General features: G+C 43.4%; 3 protein-coding genes across 11 annotated transcripts; 1 reads left to right on the top strand and 2 right to left on the bottom strand.

Moving 5' to 3' along the window:
• Positions 1 to 264: 264 nt before the first annotated feature.
• Positions 265 to 12,767, bottom strand: LOC135401471 (TBC1 domain family member 15-like). Of its 7 annotated transcripts, none has more exons than XR_010424823.1 (17): positions 12,489 to 12,767; positions 12,202 to 12,291; positions 11,973 to 12,123; positions 11,701 to 11,911; positions 11,508 to 11,631; positions 8,997 to 9,197; positions 8,771 to 8,896; positions 7,556 to 7,659; positions 7,395 to 7,489; positions 6,597 to 6,713; positions 6,335 to 6,435; positions 6,160 to 6,259; positions 5,029 to 5,126; positions 4,814 to 4,930; positions 2,586 to 3,475; positions 1,600 to 1,664; positions 265 to 1,236 (listed from the first exon to the last, which is right to left on the bottom strand). XR_010424823.1 is itself a non-coding variant. In XM_064633901.1 (17 exons), the coding sequence occupies exons 1-16, from the start codon at positions 12,522 to 12,524 to the stop codon at positions 1,640 to 1,642; spliced, it is 1,965 nt and encodes a 654-aa protein (XP_064489971.1). In that variant the 5' UTR covers positions 12,525 to 12,767; the 3' UTR covers positions 265 to 1,236; positions 1,600 to 1,639. The 7 variants fall into 7 exon arrangements, 5 of the variants coding, with proteins under 5 accessions (XP_064489971.1, XP_064489970.1, XP_064489969.1 ...); XM_064633901.1 differs by having other exon boundaries at positions 3,207 to 3,475; XR_010424822.1 differs by having other exon boundaries at positions 265 to 1,664.
• On the top strand, positions 12,762 to 15,193 carry LOC135401473 (ras-related protein Rab-21-like). 3 transcript variants are annotated; one of them, XM_064633907.1, is made up of 6 exons: positions 12,762 to 12,780; positions 12,965 to 13,144; positions 14,002 to 14,061; positions 14,453 to 14,560; positions 14,625 to 14,832; positions 14,937 to 15,193. In XM_064633907.1, the coding sequence occupies exons 2-6, from the start codon at positions 13,007 to 13,009 to the stop codon at positions 15,065 to 15,067; spliced, it is 645 nt and encodes a 214-aa protein (XP_064489977.1). In that variant the 5' UTR covers positions 12,762 to 12,780; positions 12,965 to 13,006; the 3' UTR covers positions 15,068 to 15,193. The 3 variants fall into 3 exon arrangements, with proteins under 3 accessions (XP_064489977.1, XP_064489976.1, XP_064489975.1); XM_064633906.1 differs by lacking the exon at positions 12,762 to 12,780 and adding an exon at positions 12,799 to 12,861; XM_064633905.1 differs by lacking the exon at positions 12,762 to 12,780 and having other exon boundaries at positions 12,824 to 13,144.
• A 383-nt stretch (positions 15,194 to 15,576) lies between these two features.
• LOC135401472 (metallophosphoesterase domain-containing protein 1-like) lies at positions 15,577 to 19,582 on the bottom strand. Its single transcript, XM_064633904.1, has 4 exons — positions 19,074 to 19,582; positions 18,810 to 19,017; positions 17,041 to 17,267; positions 15,577 to 15,876 (listed from the first exon to the last, which is right to left on the bottom strand). The coding sequence occupies exons 1-4, from the start codon at positions 19,363 to 19,365 to the stop codon at positions 15,752 to 15,754; spliced, it is 852 nt and encodes a 283-aa protein (XP_064489974.1). The 5' UTR covers positions 19,366 to 19,582; the 3' UTR covers positions 15,577 to 15,751.
• Between the last annotated feature and the right edge of the window lie 87 nt (positions 19,583 to 19,669).

Genomic DNA, 19,669 nt, shown 5'->3' on the forward strand with positions numbered 1-19,669 from the left:
GCAGTGCTGGCAATACTGGTACCGGCGTCCAGGTCGAGCTTCATGGAAGGTGAAGACCGACTCTGTCGCTCTTTTGCTGTCCTACTTGATATCGCAAGGCGATTTGCGACAGTGTCAGTCGATACAAAAATAATCGCGGCAATTGAGAAATTGATACAATTATCGTTTGCGCAGACCTGTAGCCAGTCATGTAATGTGAAACTTCTCTTTTCTGAAGGTTTTTGCTGTTAAACGTACAACAAGAAATCCACATGCTCTGACAAATATAGTTGTACTTTGGAAATGTACACGAACTCTTTATTGGTAGAAAGTTCTTCACTTTATATCTACATACAAAAATACTGAACACAGGACCACACAACTATGTGGGCACTAAATACAGTGCGTAGCTCAAACAGATATCATGCATAACAATATCAAAAATTGCCTAGCTGTGCTCATAACACCCACTTGTTGCCTGTGTAATGTATACATCATCATCAATATCAGAGGGCCTTCTACATTGTCCTATCTGATGCATCCACATTACTGAGGGAGACAGAAGGCCCATATCAAGTATATTATCACAGTACAGCTCTATATAGTGGCTGACTCAAAGGCAAAAATATGTACACAAATAGTACAAAATGCAGGCATGTAATTTTCTCGGTCATCCACACCAACTGTCTCAATAATGCATGTAGTTTCCAAATAGGGACGAAAAGACTAAAAGCTGTAAAATCCTGAGTGCAGTCTTCAAAAATGAGAGTTAGCACAAGAGGTCTTTACAGCTTTTAATACGTTACACATATCAACCAGCTCAGGTTTTAACTCCACATCACACAACGACAGCAGCATCGTGAGAGGGAAGTGCCACTGTCGGAGGTGACATAAAACGAATGTGGTACCTTGCAAGAACTACCCGAACATGGGGAAGTCATGGTAGCCACAACTGAGGAGAGCAAATGAAAACTAAGAGCTCTCCTGCAACATACAAAAGGACTTCCCTATCAGGTACAGGCCAGTGGGACACAGTTTCGTTTGTTGACATGTTTTTCAGATATACATTTTTACCATAAGAAATGAAGACACAATAACGATTAAAAATAGACATGGCATAAAATGCTGCTCGTTCGTTCTAAAACTGTGGATATGTAAATCAGAGCTTGTGAACAATCTGGAGCTCGATGATTCGTGAAGCACAAGAGTTAGTAAAACGTCACACTTTCCTCAGAGCTCCACTCTACGTCAGGTGACCTATTGGTGGGCATAGCGCATGCATAAGTTTACCACCATTCTATTAATAACGATTACGTAATTAGTACAGAAAAGGCCCATGCTAGTGACAAAGTTACGGACCCGGGTCCCTGCACACTTAAACCTTAAAAAAAAAAAAAACCGTAGCAAGAGCAGTACTGCTGCACTGGAAATGCTTCTACGACACCTCACACAAACGAACATTCAGGAATATTTCATTAATAAACACGGCATGTTATACTGTGTTACAAATGGGACTGTCCAAACCAAGCCTCAAAAAAGAAAAAAAAAAAAAAAGAGAGAGCAATAGAAGAAGCTTTACCATTCAGTGCTATTACAAGAACAAATAATCAGCTACTTTACCAAAGGAACATTCACAAGAGCATCGTCACTTCTGCCCACTTCAGCGAATGCCTCGTTGGTTGGAACTGAAAGGACATACCTAAGTTGGTAAGTGCAGTAGCGTCTACGTTCTGCAGTACGGTTTTGGCGGATGACACATTGCACTCATACAGTTCCCTACACAAGGCCTGCTACAAGATAATATCAAGCACTCCTACACACCTTCGTTCTCCCTCAGCGTCCTAAAAAAATTATGTGTACGAATATCTGCAGCTGTATCCGCCTGCTGTTACAAAAGAGTACAGCGCAACATACAACAGCTAGCTCCAAACATCTGCTGCCAAACGAACAGCCCTCAAGCACACAGAGGGGTGAACAACGTAAAGCCTGTGTCTTCTGAAAAGGTGACCCCTTTAAATAAATAATCAAGTGCAGATGCTTTGCACTGCGGATATCCCGTTCTCCTTTCGTGAGCTTTCGATTGGTCTGCAATTATTTGAGAAGATGCGGAAGTGAAGATGGGAATTTCTATCGAGCATGAAGTTAAAATGTTTCCTTGTGGAACATTGTTGCTTCTCTGAACTTTGTTATTATGATGCCCATACCAAATCTTACTGTTGGTTTGAGTCCATATTGGTTGAGACTTCTTAAGATTTCCTGCAGCTTCTTCACCTTGTACATAATCTCATTCTTACTGAACATGATGGCAATTGATGTTCTGAGGCTGGAACACATAGAAAGGACAGTGACTTCTTTCTTTCTTCATTCATTCTTATTGTCCTGGTTGTGAATCTCCCCCTTTTTATGACACTCGCGAACCTCTTTAAAGTTCATATAAATACTTCTGCAACCTCCTGTGTCTTCAATGGATCCTTCATACACTGAATACAGCATTTTTCTTCTTTTTTTAACATCTTTCAGTAAGTTCGGTAATCATATATTCAACTTTCTGAGATTGATTCCTTCAACTTCTGCATTATAATCTCTTCCAGTCTTTGACAACACACCTTCAGTCCAGTTCACGACACCAATTAGCCTTCTCAGAACCAGTCTTCAGAGTGATTCAGTCACAGTGCTGATGTGCATGACTTCTGTTCTGCACAACCGTTTCACTTCCTTTTCTGTCCTTCATGGCTCCTTCAGAGATAGAGTCGTCGATGAAGTGATTGTAAACCACTGACACCAAGCTAGCTGTTGAAGTCACTTGGAGCTGCTGGATTACAGCACCAATAAATAACGACGTATAGAGTTTCTACACTGCCTCCGAAGGTTTATTGCCCAATAAATGTCCTCCAAGGGCACGGTCAGGCGCTTACAGTACCTCCCTTCTTTATTTTTATCAACATCAACATATCTACATATAATCGCAAGTGACTCCCAGTGCAGAAGGTCACGCCAATTATTAGCACACAGCAAGTAGCATTAAATGACAACTGATATTATGATATAACATCATGGCACTGAGCTCCACGAACAGTGACCAAACATTGTGGACGCAGTTCTGCCCATTAAAATAAATGATTAAAAATGACACAGAGAGAAATGTGACCAATGAAGATCAAATATGACATTGTATATAAAGAAGAAGAAGAAAACCCTAACTGAGGATTTCAAAATGCTGTTGGTACCTGGCCTCAATGTCAGCTTCAGATAACACTTCCACGCTGCTTGAGCTCAGCGGGCTGTCCTTGGGCTGCGCAGCCGTTGCAGATGGTTCCGAGAAGTCTTTTTCTTTCGTCGTATCACCACACGACACATCCGCGGACCCTCTGCAGATTCCAAGGGTTTCCTGGACGCTTTCAGGAAGCTTAAGACAATCCTTGAGTTGGAGGTAAATTCCTTCTGCCCTGGCTAAAGTTTCCTCAAGGTTGATCTTGTAACTCATGTCATTAACATGCTACACAGATGAAGAAAGAAATTTCGTTTCGAAATTAGAAATCTAGGAATTTGAACACGCCATGTACCGTACTTTCACGCGTATAAGAACCAGCAGGACCCGTTTTTAGGAATGTTTCGAAAATTTTCGGGCAGATGAGTTGCTCTCACAGATAAGCCAAGGGCAATACGACACAACTGATTTGAAGGTAGACCAAAAGCCAGGGGACATCACGAGGAAAACTTACACACACTGGCTTGACGTAACCATGAAACAAAATGCAATACGACGTTTCAATGCCTGTTCGGGCATCATGATCATCATCAGAATGAGGAAAACTTACACACACTGGCTTGACGTAACAATGATGATGCCCATTCTGATGATGATGATGCCCGAACAGGCATCGAAACGTCATATTACATTTTGTTTCATTGTTACGTCAAGCCAGTGTGTGTTTAAGTTTTCCTCACAACTGATTTGTGCAACAAACGAGACCATAGGGAACGCCATAAACCCTTTGGTCCATACTTAGAGCATGAAGTTTTAGGGTTTTACCCGATTCTTCCCCGAATTTGCACCCCGAATAGAAGGTTGCCTCTTTAGGGTGAATCCCGATTTTTACCAGACAAATTGCCCTCTCTGGGATGTCTGTAGGAATGCACCAACTTACTTGTTTTGCAGAAAAATGCAGTTACATCACCGTTTGTACCAAACCGCTACTGATAGTTTGAATAACTGAGCCCGATTTCTCCCCGATTTTAGCGTAATGGAAGTTCTTTCACCCGAATTCGCATGAATTTAGTGCACATGTTTATTTACCCGATTTTTAACCCCCCGAATTTAGAAAAAAATATTTTCCGAAAACTTCAGGCTCTATCCATACTCCGGGGTCGGCATGGTGTACAACAGGTCAGTTCTAGTGTTTTACCAAGACCGGATTGTGCCCTTGTTGCATGTTTTTCATGGATCAACATGTCCGTGGCCTTCCAGAAGACATGAATCACTGTCACCACTTTCATTAAAGCTGCCTGGTGGAAGGCACCAGGAAGGTCAGTCTACTCAAAGTTGGACGCATGGTCCCTGTTACGCATTGTTCATGCATTGGCAGGGCGGTGCTGTTCCAGAGACACTGTCGGTCCTTTCGTTAAAACAGGTGTATGGGGAAAATACCAGGGCAAAATAGTCATCAGATAAGCCACAGAGTGTCCGTGAGAAAAATCAATAAAAAAAAAATAATCGCGCATAAGTCGCGGCTAACACGAGTGAAATTACGGTACAATTCAAGTAGAAAAACAGTTCACACAGATAGGCAAATGCTATTAGGATTATATGCCTCCAATACAGCAGCGCACATACCTTCAGAATCTCGTTGAGACCGTAGTTGTTCTCCATCATTCTAGTTGTCTCAGTATCCAAGATGGCTGCACAGATGAGCAGGTGGAAGTTCTTGCAAGGCAAGTCTGTCCACAACACCTGAGATTTAATGCCGTGGCTCGTTACCATGGTGATCGCGTGAACAATTGAGCTTTCAAACTCTGGCAACGAGCATCGAGCAACACCGAGCAACTAACCTCCCACAACTTCATGATATCTTCAAACTTAAATTCTCGCTTGAAGAGGATGATTAGCCATCTAAAGCAGAAGTACAGGTTGCCAGAGTCATGTTGATCTGAAGAAGATAACACGAGTGAAAAATACGATAGGAAGAACACTTATATGGGCCCTGCTGTTCTGCGATGTGGTCATTACTTAAAGAACGAAACAAGAGAAAGGGGGAATGGTAGATGTTCTGATAGTTTGTGCATACCAGTGCATAATCAGCTACGGACTAGTCTTTTTTTTTTTTTGTTCATAATAATAATAAGTAGTCTGAACTATTAAGCAGCCCAAAATCTTGTAAAAGCAAAAAAGTATTTTTCTTTCATGAAGTCTTTCTTCACATATAGTGAAAGTTGCTTCAAAATGCTGTTGGAAGTTTGTTGTCTTCCTGGTACCAATGTGAGGCAACACTTTGCAACAAGTACCCGGCACTTCAATACTACCACTGTGGGATGTTAAGAAACATCTCACTCAAAGTAACATTCATCACAATTGTTTCCCAGAAATATGGCACTTAGCCAATTATGAGATACGCCAGGATTAAAGTTCTAGGATCACAATAATGTATAATCATTACTATGCTAGTGTGATGGACGCTGTCTGGTGTAGTAAAAGCCTTTAGAGAACTCCATAGATCTTCAAGGGCAACATGAGGCTTGGCAATTATTCTTTTAAGAATTGAATAATGGAAATATACGTAAGGCACCTGTTGCCAATGGTCTTGTGTGAGAAATGAAAAGTCAGAATCTTTGATAGTGAGTTTTAGTATAACGTACGTTGTCGCCTTTAGATACGTAAGAAATAGTGTGGCGGGTCTGCGTAATGTGCAAAGCTCCGCCTGTGTCTTGTGCGTGCACAGAACCATCAACGCTATCACACAAGGCGATATATATCGACGCTATACACAAAGGCGATGACGTACGATATACTAGAACTCTCTAATGGCTCAAAAATCGGTCAGCAGCTGTATCTCAGCTCCATTGGTGCGGAGCTCGTGAAGCGCCAGTCGACAGTGTAGGGCTCTAGACAATGCAGTACATAGGGCAGTAGTAGGGCTCTGGACACAGTAATTGCAAACAAAACTTTTTTTTTTTTTTGCTCACCTAGATAAGTTGCTAGCTTCGGTAGTGCAACTCCTAAGACGTCATGAAGCTGCAATAGCTGAGTTTTCATTCCCATCTGATCCATGTCAAAATTTGATTCCTGGAACAGTTCAAATATAACGATAGAACTGTGAGAAAATACTCAAACTCAGAGCAATTTGCAAGATATGCTCACCACTCTTTTTATGAACCCAACAAAGCACCAAAAGGCATCTGCTTCATTTTCCATTACAATTAGGATGGGTGATAAGAGGTCGCTCATGCCTTGTACATAGCCTGCAGACAAATAATTATGCTCAATTATGCATAATTGTGCTCAAGATATGCTCAATTATGTTCAAGTATGTATAATTATGCTTAAGATATGCTCAATTATGCTCAAGTCATTTTGACTGTTCTATGTCACGCAACTGCTCAACACTGAAGGTCATGCTTACCAAGGTCAAAGTTGTACATGCAGTAAGTCATAAGGATATCATAGAGCATTTCCACGTTTTTGTTATTTTCCCCCTCGTAAAACTCGTGCGTCCGGTCAGTCCTGCTAACATCCTTCTCTGGAAAATCAGGAACAAGCAGTGTTACAACGAGCAACAGCAACCCAATACTGTTGCCGCCGCAGAACTCATTTCACCGCTGGTTAGCGGATTCATTCTTCTAAAGGACATGAAGGTAGTTTGAACACATCTACTCACTGCCGTCACTGGGTGTTTTTGGCACCCTTACAGATCTTTTGAACGTAAGGGGACAAGGAAACCAAACAGAACAAACATATGTGGCTTTGTGATCCCATCTTGGGTTCTCATGTTCACGTAGTCTAATGAAACATGGTGTGCGATATTGGGCATCCATGAGAAAACAAAGTGATTTCCTTACTCCAGACCAAAACACAGATATAGAGGCTATAAACAACCATCCTCCAACCTGCTGGACCCAAATGTGAAGCACAAACACATAATTCAAAGGGGGTATTTTCCCGGTTTCTAACACTGAGAAGTCCCAAGTGATACACAACTGGAACCCGAGTTCCAGTGAGACTGTTGCAAATTGCTCTTCTATTCATCACATCTCAACAACACCTGTAGCAGGCTTGGTAGTGGAGTGAGACCGACAACTAGTCTGTAGTTCAAACACAAAATTAAGACTGAAAAAAAAAAAACACAAAAAGAAAGAAAGACATCACAAGGTGTGCTAGGGTGTGTCTGCGCTCCATAACCATAAACGGCAGCAGAACTCACCCACAATGCTTTTTCGTTCCCTAAACCCAGAAAACCTCAATTCCTGGTCTTCGCTAATGGTTTTCCACTGGAGCTTCATTCGAAAGTAGTCATCCCTGCACGGATGAGATATGTCAGGAACTTTATTTCTGGCGTTGTGACAGTAATTTGCCCAAACTTACTTGAGCTGTTTCCTTCTTGCTTCTCTTTCTTTGTAAGTCGAATTGAAAGAGAAATAATCCAAAAGAAATGTCCAAACTTCTTTTCTCAGATGAGGATGAATGCCCTATAATGCAAGATAAAAAATACATATTTCAATTTCCTACGCAACATACAAGTACTGGCACCCATCTTTACCACTGAAGGATTTCTTCAAATGGACAGTCACATAATGTGCATATTTAATTCAAACACCAACAGAGCATATTTTTAGTTTTATTCCGTGTTAGCACCGCAAAGCAAATGTGGCTATGAGCGGCATACAGATGTGGACAGATGGAGAGAGGACGGCAGGAAGGAGTGCGGGGGGGGGGGGGGGATTAGTATGCGCCCTGGGCCGACTTCAGGGAGAACTGTGCCGACATTCATCTGGAAAGTTCGCCGGAAAACCCCAGGGAAAACCTCAGACAGCACAAGCAGTGGTAGGGACGGTGGCATCCGGAAACCCATCTATCAAACCGATACCACTTGTGTTCGGCAGCGGCCAGCCGTCTACCTGGCTAATTTTTTCCTTCCAAAAGTGCACAGATATTAGCTAAAAGAATTTTGAAGATCATCGCTGCCTCCGCGGCTGCAGAAGCTCCAGCGGCGTGACGTCACTCCGTAAGCGAAGCAGTGAGAGGGCGGCACGCAGAGGAGGAAAGACGCCGTCCAGACGCCCGCGGCATTCCTTTTCTCAAAGGCGTGCCATCATTGGCCGGTTACGGAATGACCTTTTCCAGAGAGGGAATTCCGGCGTGCCCTCAACATCCGTCGTCTGCTCTTGTCATGTATTCCGTCGAATAACAGCGAAACTACACCAGTATTTCGCGTGGGATTTTCGATACCGTGGTGAGTGGTCCGCGAGGAATTAAGTGATACTATAGTTTCGAAATCGACTGGAACAGATGCGACCGTCCTTTAACCTGCTCATCCATGCCGCTGGTCTCGTCGGAGCATATGTTGCCCATTTCTCAGACACCATTTCCCAAAACACATCCAAGAAAAGAAAACACAAATCAAACGGCCAATCAGCATAATTATCTGCGACCAATGTTGTTTAACTTTTCAAGCATTGAATTCAGCAGAAATCTCCACTCAACCAAAACATATTTTGCCAAAGAGACATAACGTATCAACGAGACACGCTGCATTTAACAAATTGTACACTTTCTTTTGTGGAAACTTATCCTCCTTACCCCTCGGAATATTCGTTCTCTCAATGATGCCTCATTGCAAATTCTTCCTTCAGAGTCATAGTACAGTACCCACTCCTCATGTGACAACGGGCAGCACCGCTCCACGTCTGGTCGATTTGGCAGTATCTATAAGTGAATTAAACGTGCAATGAGCCTTGCCAGAAGTACATCCCTCTTGCACTGCAGCACACACTAAAAGAACAAAAAAAAAAAAAAAAAACCTTACCCGAACAACTACTTCAAAACCGGGTTCCTCTTCGTGATTGGCGATTTCGAGCCCCGTAAAGCTTTCGGGCTGCAGTTCCATCATCTCGTCGAAGGAGTGGTAACGATGTGGCGACATTGTGTACGGTCCACTTCCAGTGACAAGATTGGTCACCTTTGCAAAGCCGTCCATCGTTGCTGTGTACGGATCGTTGAAGAACCGCTGCGGAAGATTGGTTTCGTATATGTAGGTTACGTATATATAGTCGGGTCAAGACAGATTCCGTATAGATAGGGCCCGACTTTTTCGGGTTTTATTTTTGGCCGAATTCGGGGGGTAAATATCGGGTGATATTTTTCATTCGAAAATTCGGGTGTACTCGGGTTAAATCCCGTTACGGCACATTCTGTCGTCAGGAATTCGGGTGACTTTTTTTTTGTTTTATAAAAATTTGTCTTAACATGGAACTAATGTTTAGCAAATGTTATCAAACTTTATTTTAATGCACGCTTATGAGTGTGCCCCGCGACCCGGATGTTTTCGGGTAGATTCGGGTTAAACCCGAATTTTACAGATTTCGTTGGGGGGGTAAATATCGGGCGGATACGGGTTTAACCCCAAAGAGTCAGACCCTACGTATAGAGTGAGGTGAAATATTAGCGGTACTATGATTTTTCCAAATTGTTTCTTGCAGAATAATCAAGAGAGTGACTATGGGAAGCGGTTCGATCTCTCTGCAAAATACCGACTACAGAAATAATTCAGTCGTGTTTTCTGAACATATCAAGGGTGACTTAAATAAAAAGTAAGAGGTTAGTTGCAACCAGCACCACCTAGACCGAGAAAGCCTGCTTACTCGTCGACATGACGTAACACAAACAGTCAGCCAATCAGGACCGTGATTTCAACAGTGATAGCCAATCACAAACATGCTTTCAGCGGTCGTAGCCATGGAGATGAACCACCGTCATCTGCGAGTAGAGATTGAACGTCCCAGCGTACTAAATGGGAAAACTTTAAAATAAAGTGCAAAACGGTCCCATATCTTTCCCAAGACTGATTTTCTGGAAAGCGTGTTGCACTTTTTTTGCTACAGATTCCAAGTTAGCTGCAATCATTTGCGAGTTCTTGAATTCACAGAACGGCTAATCGCAATATAGCCGACGAATTCTGACTTTATATGTCCACGTAGCGAAGGAGGGAGAGGAGGCAATAAGCAGGCCTTCCGCATCTAGGTGGCGTTGGTTGCAACTACCCAATAGGGTGCCTCGATACTAGCTCCCACTGCATAGGGTGAAGGCAACCGCGTCGTCTGCTACGAATTTCCGCGATTTTGACTCCCACGCACAGCTCGCGATGCGCTCACAAAAGTGTAGCTATATGCTTAGCGACACGCTACGTTTTAAAGTTCAGTAAATACGTAGAAGAGGAGGTTTGAAAAAGTTGGTGAAATCGGTATACAGCATTCACGTATGGTAAGCGTGGGAGTCGATATGACGGCTTTGCGGCATTCGCTTCTACAAAGGGTGACTCGACCCTACACAGAGGGAGCTAGTATTCAGGCACCCCCAGAGCCGTATATTAAAAGGGAGTCTGGCCATTGGGAGGAGTCACAAAAAGAGGCTCGACCTGTCAATCACAGTTTCGCTCCTCTGATTGGGTTGCTTTTTACCAAGGAGGTCGCCATGACACCTTACTGCCACCCAAAATGGCGACGAAAACAAACAGTGGTGAAGCGGGAATTTCGTGACAAAAAATTTTCACGGACTACTCTGATTTTACGCTGCAAATGTACATTCTTATATACGTTTCTCGGAAATCAGTTTCAACTTACGCTCATCCATCGATATCTAACCGAAAATAATACATTTTGTCGCTGATGCTAGGCCTAGTGAACACGGCGATCAGAGCGAAATCACAACCAAAACGGCACTGTGCTGTACAATCTTATATTTAATTGCTGGATTTCATGGATATAAACATTCTTGCCTTTTATATTCCAACTATTCATGTAGGTTTGTTTCAAAATCATTCCGACGCCAGAATATGTCCCAGCAGGTGCAACGACGGAAGCAGACGACAACTCCCGACGTGCCTTACGCTCCCTAGGTGGCGCTCATCAAATTTGCACCAAAAATCCACTAGTTCTGCAGATTGCGAGAGGTATCCATTTCAATCCCATCCAATCCACTTGCCACCCAAAATGGCGCTGCCCATGTTGGATAGGGGGACAAATAGTGAGGATAGGCTGATTGATAGCGCCCCATATTTCAAGACTCCATTGGTCAGAAAGCTGAAAAAGTGGGTGGAGCTTCAGGTATAGGCATGACCCATTAATGGCCAGACTCCCTTTTAATATACGGCTCTGGGCACCCCACTATCCAGTTACATTTTTTATGCCAGCCCTGTGCAACAATGGCACTGAACGAATACATTGCACGCAACATTTACTGTGCATGTATATACACGGTTGACACAGCTGTTCTCATTAAAGTGAACAAGGTGAAAATGAAGTGAACAAATAATACATACAGACACAATACCCTTATTACGTGACTCGGGAAACAAATTCAGTTCCTCGAATGATTTTTCCAATGCTTCTCTGTCGGGTCTTTCGGGATTAACAACGACGTGGAGACTGCTGTCTTTCCTTGACCTGCGTAAGATATTAAAAAGGGGGGTTCACGTACATGCAGTGTAATGCTTCTATTATTGCACCACGTACGTCTTAAACTTCAAGAACTCTTGCAGTTCTCGAATAAAATGCTTCTGTCGGTCCTGAATGAAGGTTAGCGTCGGCAGCCTTGTCCCGTCAGAAAGGAACAGGGTGACTTCGTGCTTGTCTGCTTTTTGTTTGCACTGATACGATGCCAGCTCATCAATTTCAAAAGAAAACGGCTGCACAGCATTCTGTTCCTGTTTGATCTGTACAGCATCTGTGAACAGAGGTGAGTGGCGAGCAAGCTCCAGCAGGAATATTCTCTAAAGTCTTCTTACCCAGCGAATCACGCTTCGGCTCTTTTAATACTCGGTATGCAACAGGCGCATCGGGAGAGAGTTCTTCCCATGTGTTACAATCATCCCCAGAGAGTGAGTCTTGCTTCAAATGTAATTTAGTTGGTGTCCAAGATACCTTGATACCAAATCTCTGAAGGGCAATACAAGTTATCAATACACACGAGACAGCGGTGAGGACAACGTCACAACAAGTCCCAATCATATTTACATTTTTTGTCATGTCCAACTTTCCATTTGCTGTAGACACCTTGTGTGGACCACTCACGTGTACTGATACATTGTCTTGGGTATACTGTACCTGCGGGAGACGATATATGAAAGTTCAAAAAAGTTAAACTTTGACGTAGAAAGTGCACAGGACGTAAATACGGAGGTCCCCAAGATGACGACCCCTTCGACGTAGTTGTGTGTCTACGCGCATGCTAGCTGTCACCAGCGTGTCATTCAAAACATACAAACGCGATTGCAAACACAGAAAACACGTTACACGCTCACATCTCCATGGTGTTCAGGGAGTTCAGCCTCAGCCATGTTGAGAGAAACGTTGTTTGTGAAGTGATGGTGATGGCTTGAGGCGGATAGCTTGATCAGCTGTCTACGATCTACGACAATGCCTGGAGCCCGAAGCACTGATTGTTATCGGTAATCAATCCTGTACAGCGTTTCGCGTAGCTGCATGCTGTGTTGTGCCTTATTGTGCCTTATGTCTATGCACAGCAGCCACAACTCAGCAAATCTTACAAGCTCGCATGCAAGTAAACCACAGGAAGTGAGAGCGGTGAAAAGTGTAAGTTTTTAAAGTGACGTCGCAGATGACGTCATCTCCTGCTTCCTCAATTGCTTTGCTTTCGACTGGCAGCGGTGTGAGGTTGTTGTGGTGTTTTTTCTATATTGCTTGCAGAACTTTCTTTGCATGTACTGTGTCTGGTCGTGACATTTCTAGAGGTGTTGAGCACTTCGCAATATTCCAGAGGACATGCTACCATCCTGTGGAGTAGCGTGACGAAATTACGATGGCAGCTGCAAACTCTGCTGGGCGAAGTTACACCTTCAAAGTGGTGCTTCTTGGTGAAGGTTGTGTTGGAAAAACATCGGTTGTTTTACGTTATGTTGAGAACAAGTTCAACGACGCACACTTTTCCACGCTACAGGTAAATATGCTGGCCATACCAATTACTGCAGGAAGGCTTAATTCACGTTTCGACAGATCCTCACGCAGTTCAAAGTCCACGCATACTCGTTCAAGAACCGTTCCACACATTAATCTAAAACGACGAATGCAATCGGAAACACATGTGTTAACACTGCACGGCATCAGTCTTAACTGGTTTCAGCAACTGATAAAGCGAGGCAAGGTGTACTCCCAGCAATTCGAACTGCCAGGATCACCTTCGCGCAGCTTTTAGTAGTACATCGTTTAATTTTCGTGTAAAAAAACCAACGTCGAATAGTAGCATGGTCACAGCAAGAGGTATTTATAGTAGCTGCATACGTGTGTGACCAATGGAGCAGAGAAGTAAATTACGCGAAAACGAGTAGGTGCACTCGTAAAGCAACGTATTCTCGTCCAATGAAGATGCAATACTGTGGACGCTTAAAGCGCAGTGTTAGCTACTGGTCCTGTAAGCTAGGCAAAAAGTGTATGTAGAAGAATTCGTGATTTTTTTTTTTTTTTTTTTTACATACTTGTTTTGTCCAGGGACTTTGCTCATGTTTGTAATTCATGTATCGTTTTTCTTATGGAAAGGTTCAAGGTGTTCGCTCTTCAATACACCTCTCAAAGATGTTAAGATTATGGTGATTTCCTGTAATGTATCGTTCATCAGTCCCGAGCTGACAAAGCGTACACATCAACTCCTCGTAAATCTGATGTTGAAATCTAGCATTTTTAAAATTACCTTATCGGCTGTCCCCACAATATTTTAGTTAACATAGGAACTACAGCACATTTACTTCCATCTAGTGATTCCCTGGTTAATTGTCCTCCTAATGACAAGTTCTTTTGCAGGCATCGTTCCTCAACAAAAAACTGAACATTGCTGGAAAGCGGGTGAACTTAGCCATATGGGTGAGTTTGTAGCACACTTATCGGAGCAATATGGAAGTACCGTAAATGAAGACATTTTTGCGAGGATCTAATTTTCACAAAATTATACCGGTAACGTCGGGAAAGTATTGATTTAGTATTTTTGCAACGAATGTGTTTCACTAAGTTGAACTGACCCACTGAGTGTATTGTAGAACATTTTTAGTGTACATTAGGCACACTTTTGCAACGTTTGCAGTACTGGTGAAACCTTCCAATGTTCCCAGCCTTCTGACTTATCTGGTAGATGAGCTACATTGTACAACTGCTTAGAGAAGCAGCCTTGAAACACGTGCCACAGAGCCCTTAGACCCCATGCTGTACTTATACCACGATGAACGTACCGTTTGGGTAACACTTCCACATTTTTCAGGATACAGCTGGACAAGAACGTTTCCATGCCCTCGGTCCGATTTACTACCGTGACAGCAATGGAGCAGTGCTGGTTTATGACATCACAGATGAAGATTCATTCCAGAAGGTTTGTTATCTTGTGCGAGACATAGAAAGTATGCACCACATTTATTCCGATCGTATATCGACAGGTGAAAAACTGGGTCAAAGAACTGCGAAAGATGTTGGGTCAGGACGTCTGCTTGACCATAGCGGGCAACAAAACAGACCTGGAAAAGAACCGTGCTGTCCCAGCCAGCGAAGCGGAGGCCTATGCTGCGTCTGTGGGAGCAACCCACGTGCTTACTTCAGCCAAATTGAATCGTGGCATCGAGGACTTGTTCCTGAACCTTAGCAGGAGTGAGTATCAGTTATTAAATAGAGTGGGCAAGTTCTACGTGTGTAGTACTCCACAAGAGCGGATTGATACTGCATTGTATTAAGGCAGACATCAAATTGTACAGGAATGATTGAAGTCGCGGAGAGCAATGACGAACAACACCGGAACAGCCTGGGAAGGGGAGGCAGTTCTCGACGCAACGTCGTGATCGTTGAAGACGAACCGCAACCAAAGCGAGGATGCTGCGGAGGATGAAGTGCCTCAGCCCCCTCCAAGGTGCACGGCCGACGTTTTGGAGGACGTTTATGTTATATAATATATATCCCTTATAGGTGTGTTCCAAAGCTGTGAGTACATTAATAAAGAGTACCATGCCTTGTATATATATTGCTTAGGAATTCAACGTAAGTTGGCACTTATACGAGGCACTAGAAATATACTTATGCCAGCATTTGATGAGTCGCTTTTTAATTGCTGCAGTCACGTACCTTTTGGATGTGTAACTCTTGTTTTAATATCGTCCTTCAAAAGCACTTTTAGGTAACCCTGTTCATGTGGAGGGTGCCTGAAAGCCAACGAACATGCAGGAATTGCTGAATAAATTGCAAGTACTGACGTGTACAACAAATGGTATTGTATGTCCCACGGAACCGCACAGAATGTAAAAATGTCCATCTTGTGACAAAAACTTTAGCATAAAATATAATTGCCTTCTCTGCCCTGGCATTGTTTTACCAGAACTTGTGGCTATGAATATAGTGTCCTTTGTTTTTCCATTTCCATCATTTTATTAGTACAGAAATGCACAAATATATATATATATGTATATCCTATCGTTGTAAAGTAAGGGTTCTTGCAAAACTACGCATACCCATAGCTGTAAGACTTCTTGCAAAACTATTGCAGACACACGTCATACAGTGCAGATTCATGTAGACTTCACTTTGTTACTCCTTGCGGTAACGGAATATCAAATATAATTGGAGGGTTCACCGGCCTATACTGGATGTTGCATATTGAGGCATTTATAAATGTAGTTTGGCCATCACTTGTGATACCATAACCTGAAAAAAAAAAGATTGAAAAGAAGTGAGGATTCGAGCTAGAATCACTCTGAAAATGACTTCAAACAACTTCAAAGCTATCAAAGTGCATGGATGGAGCAGGGGAGACATGTCTAGTGCGTATATAAAGGTTAGCCATTCATGGGTGGCAGTGATAAAGAGCCCCCCCTGCATACAGCTCTCCTAAAGCAAACATGCATGTGCCCGGATCTTCAACTTTCACATAGCGATCGTTATATTTCAAGTTCACGTGCTCTGAAGCCACTTTGATAGGCCAGCGGAAGCTGATGGCGAATCACGGGTCGAGGCGATGCATTTAACGCATGTTATTGGATAACAACGAGTTGAAGATCGGGCTTGGTGAAAGTAGAGAGAATTTGAGATCTGAATTCCAGGAAAAACTACTTCTTTGTAAAATTGTGCTTAGAGCCTTCTGGTCTGGGCTTTAACCAGGAAAAACCTGTTCCCCTTTCCACTAAAAAAAAAAGAAACCTGCTAAAATAGCAAAATCGGCAATGAACACAGCACAGCCGTTTGGCATCTCTTTTTCATCTAAAATGTGAGAGGTGCTCTTTTTGAAAGTTTTCACTCAAATATCGCCTGATTTTACCGCTATACGGCTCCTGAGAAAAAACCAAATTCTTGCACCCCCTCCCTGATTTTTTGAGAAAATCTGACACCCGAAAACAGAAGGATCTATGTTTACTGTGCAACCTCTATTCACATTTCTTTTTCTTACAGTTCTACGGCATAATTCCACGCTTAGTTAAGGGTGTTGTGGCACTTTGGCACATGTGGTTCATTATTTGATGCACACATAGTACTACACACCGAGGAAAAATGAATTATTCCCAAAGTGTCTTGCTTGGCGGGGAATGAACTCTTGAACACACACACGTGTCAAGCTCTGACATCTAAACCAGTTCCCATTGGTAGTCTTAAGCATGTGACCTCTATCATGCGGCATCCCTGTCGGAGACGGATGATTATTGGCATTTGCTGTGCCACTTTTGTGGACTTCAAATGCAGGTTCACATTGATGCAGATAACAGTCTTGCACATTTATTTGGCACGATGCGGAACAAAGTGTCACAACCCCTTTTAAGGCAGGCTTTTGAAAGTACATTTCCTACCCCCTTGCAATTGAACATTTCGAGTGCATACCTTCGTGGATGTGTCCAAAGATGTGGTAAAGGGGCTTCACTCTTTTCTGCACTACACTTAGGAGTTCTACACAGCCTACATGAGTCCCCATAATACAAAGGTCTCCATGCCCTATAGGAGGGGTATGAGTCAATAGTACATCTGTATCCTCGGGTATCCTATCCCAGATGTCAAGAAGCTGACGACCGCGCGGGACGTTGAAAGCCCATCCAGCAAATTCTGGCTGCCTGCAGCAGAGAAGGTATCAACACGTTGTACAATGTGGTTCCCCAGCAGCTCGTGGTATTGAACTGGCCAAGGGTGTGCGAGAAACGGCCTCTTTCGGTTTTAAAAGAGCACTAAACTGCGGAAACAACTTTTTTTCTCAAATGAAAGTCCACGTTTTAATGTGTGTGATGCGAGCAAAATTAGTTCGCACAACGGTACCGTTTAGAAGGAAAAACAGAGCCGTTTTTCGCGGCAACCAATGAGACCGCCAGGAAGCAAAGGCTGGCGACATCCAATGAGACAGCAGGAGAAGCGCACACACTTCTATCATGTACTTGTGGATTTGAAACTGGGCTGGTCGTAGTGCTCCGTACGTGTGTGGCATAATGCACATTGTTGCATTTTTCAATACCTATGAAGTGAATTGTAGCCTACAACAGTTATCACAAGTGTTCCACTGACAACAATTATCTCCACGTCCTTCGGACAGCGACACCATTCTTCTTCGTAAGTCTCACTATGTTTTTCGCCGGAACTGCTCCATGGCTTGGCTTGGCATGGCTTGGACTTAAAGCACCAGATTCACGAGCTGAAGCGACGTCCGAAGCAAGAAAGAGTCAGGTATAATTCTTATCGTAGCTTCTTAACGGAATCGAAGTTAAGAATTATGACAACAAGTGTGAAATTAGCATTGCATGTAAGGTAATTTGAAGTGAACTTGTTTTTAGTGCACCCCTTTAAAAAACGGGGCTATGAACCAGCGTCTGTGTACACTGTCAGCACAACACCGCAGCACAGCACATGCGTGCATGCAACCTTGGAAGAAAATGCATGTGAGCTCATGTTTTCCACAAAGTATCTACCATATCTTGTCTTTTTTATTTTTGTTTTAGCACCGCGAAGGAACTGTGGCTATGACTAGCATAGAGACGTGGACAGATGGAGTGAGGACAGCAGGAGAGAGTGGGGAGCGGGGGGTCAGTATGACTCTTGGGCCGACTTCAGGGGGAATTGTGCGAACATTATCTAGAAAGTTCACCAGCAAACCCAGGGAAAAGCTCAGACAGCATCCTAACCGTTACGCCATGCGAGGTGATCCCCACCATACGTGTGGGGCAGTGCTAATCAATGGCCTCTGGAACTATGAGGCCTGAGGTGGCCGCTTTGCTCAGCACAACACTAGCATATGAACTTCGGCCATAGTATGGGCAGCTAGGCGTCAAGTGTGAAGATTTACAAGGCCGTATATTTAAGCACAAAGACGTTGAAGGGCAGTCAAGACCGTAGTTGAAGAACACAAAAGCACACAAGACTATCGTAGATTTATTACGGTACGAGGTTTCGTGGACGAGGCTGCCCTTCCTCAGGAAGTACCAGAGGTACCCAGGAAGTACCCATAATTCCATACCACCTACCATACCAAACCTCGTACCATAATTAATCTACGATCGTCTTCAGTGCTCTTGTTTTTGGGCCCTATATTTACTGAGAGAAATCGAACTTCCAACAAATGTTCCGTGACTGTGCGAGGAGAAGCAGTGCTTTTTGTGGAGATTGCTTACCAGGGCGACCCGTAGATTTTGATCCCATACACGGAAACTGCTTGATCTTCCAAGTAGACGCAGTTTCTGAGATGTTGCTTGGCTTGGCGTGTGATGTCCTGCTGTGGGGTCTGTATGCTGTAGGGTGCACTGTGTTTGACTTTCGACGGATCAAAGCTCAACTCATGATTTCCAGCAATGACAAATTTGTGCCTGTGAGGTAGCGACCCTGGGAGTGACAGGGAGTATAAAGCATGAATCACCTTACCATCATCACGTACTCACCTAAGAAATCATTGAAACAAATCACTTCTTGAAGCGACCCCCTGCGAGTAAAGTCGCCTGCATGGAGAAGCACATCACCCGGAGGAACTTTGTGTGTCATTTCATTTGTGAATGAATGGGTATCAGATATGCAGACAAAGCGTATGGAATTCGGCGATACTGGTGTCTTGAGAGGTATCGGATTAACCCTGATCAATTTCTGGTGCGGCTTTAGCTTTTCCCATGCCTTGTTAGAGTGTTTCGAAAGTGGATGAACAGTAATCGGAGTTTTCGTTTCAAAACCCGTCGACATGTTGTACACAGAAGGAACGCGCGAGGTGTGCTATATTCACGTTTCGTATGCGATCGTTCGCTACTGCCAATTCGCTACATTTTACGCAGCATGCTACGTGCTACATTATGCTCAGCAAGTTTAAGAAAACAGCCCAGCCTTATATCACAAGCGTCGGTTGGGCGAACTTTGAAAAAGCGGACATGCTCATGAAAGCTGCTCACTAAAGCTACGAGTATGAAACTGAAACCACAGGTCCGAGATGAATGTCTGTCAAAGTAAAGTTCATACATCTGAAGCTCAAGAAAAATTGATACTGCATTTT

This window comes from Ornithodoros turicata, chromosome 7, assembly GCF_037126465.1.
Source record: "Ornithodoros turicata isolate Travis chromosome 7, ASM3712646v1, whole genome shotgun sequence".
In the NCBI taxonomy this organism is placed as follows: Eukaryota; Metazoa; Arthropoda; class Arachnida; order Ixodida; family Argasidae; genus Ornithodoros; species Ornithodoros turicata.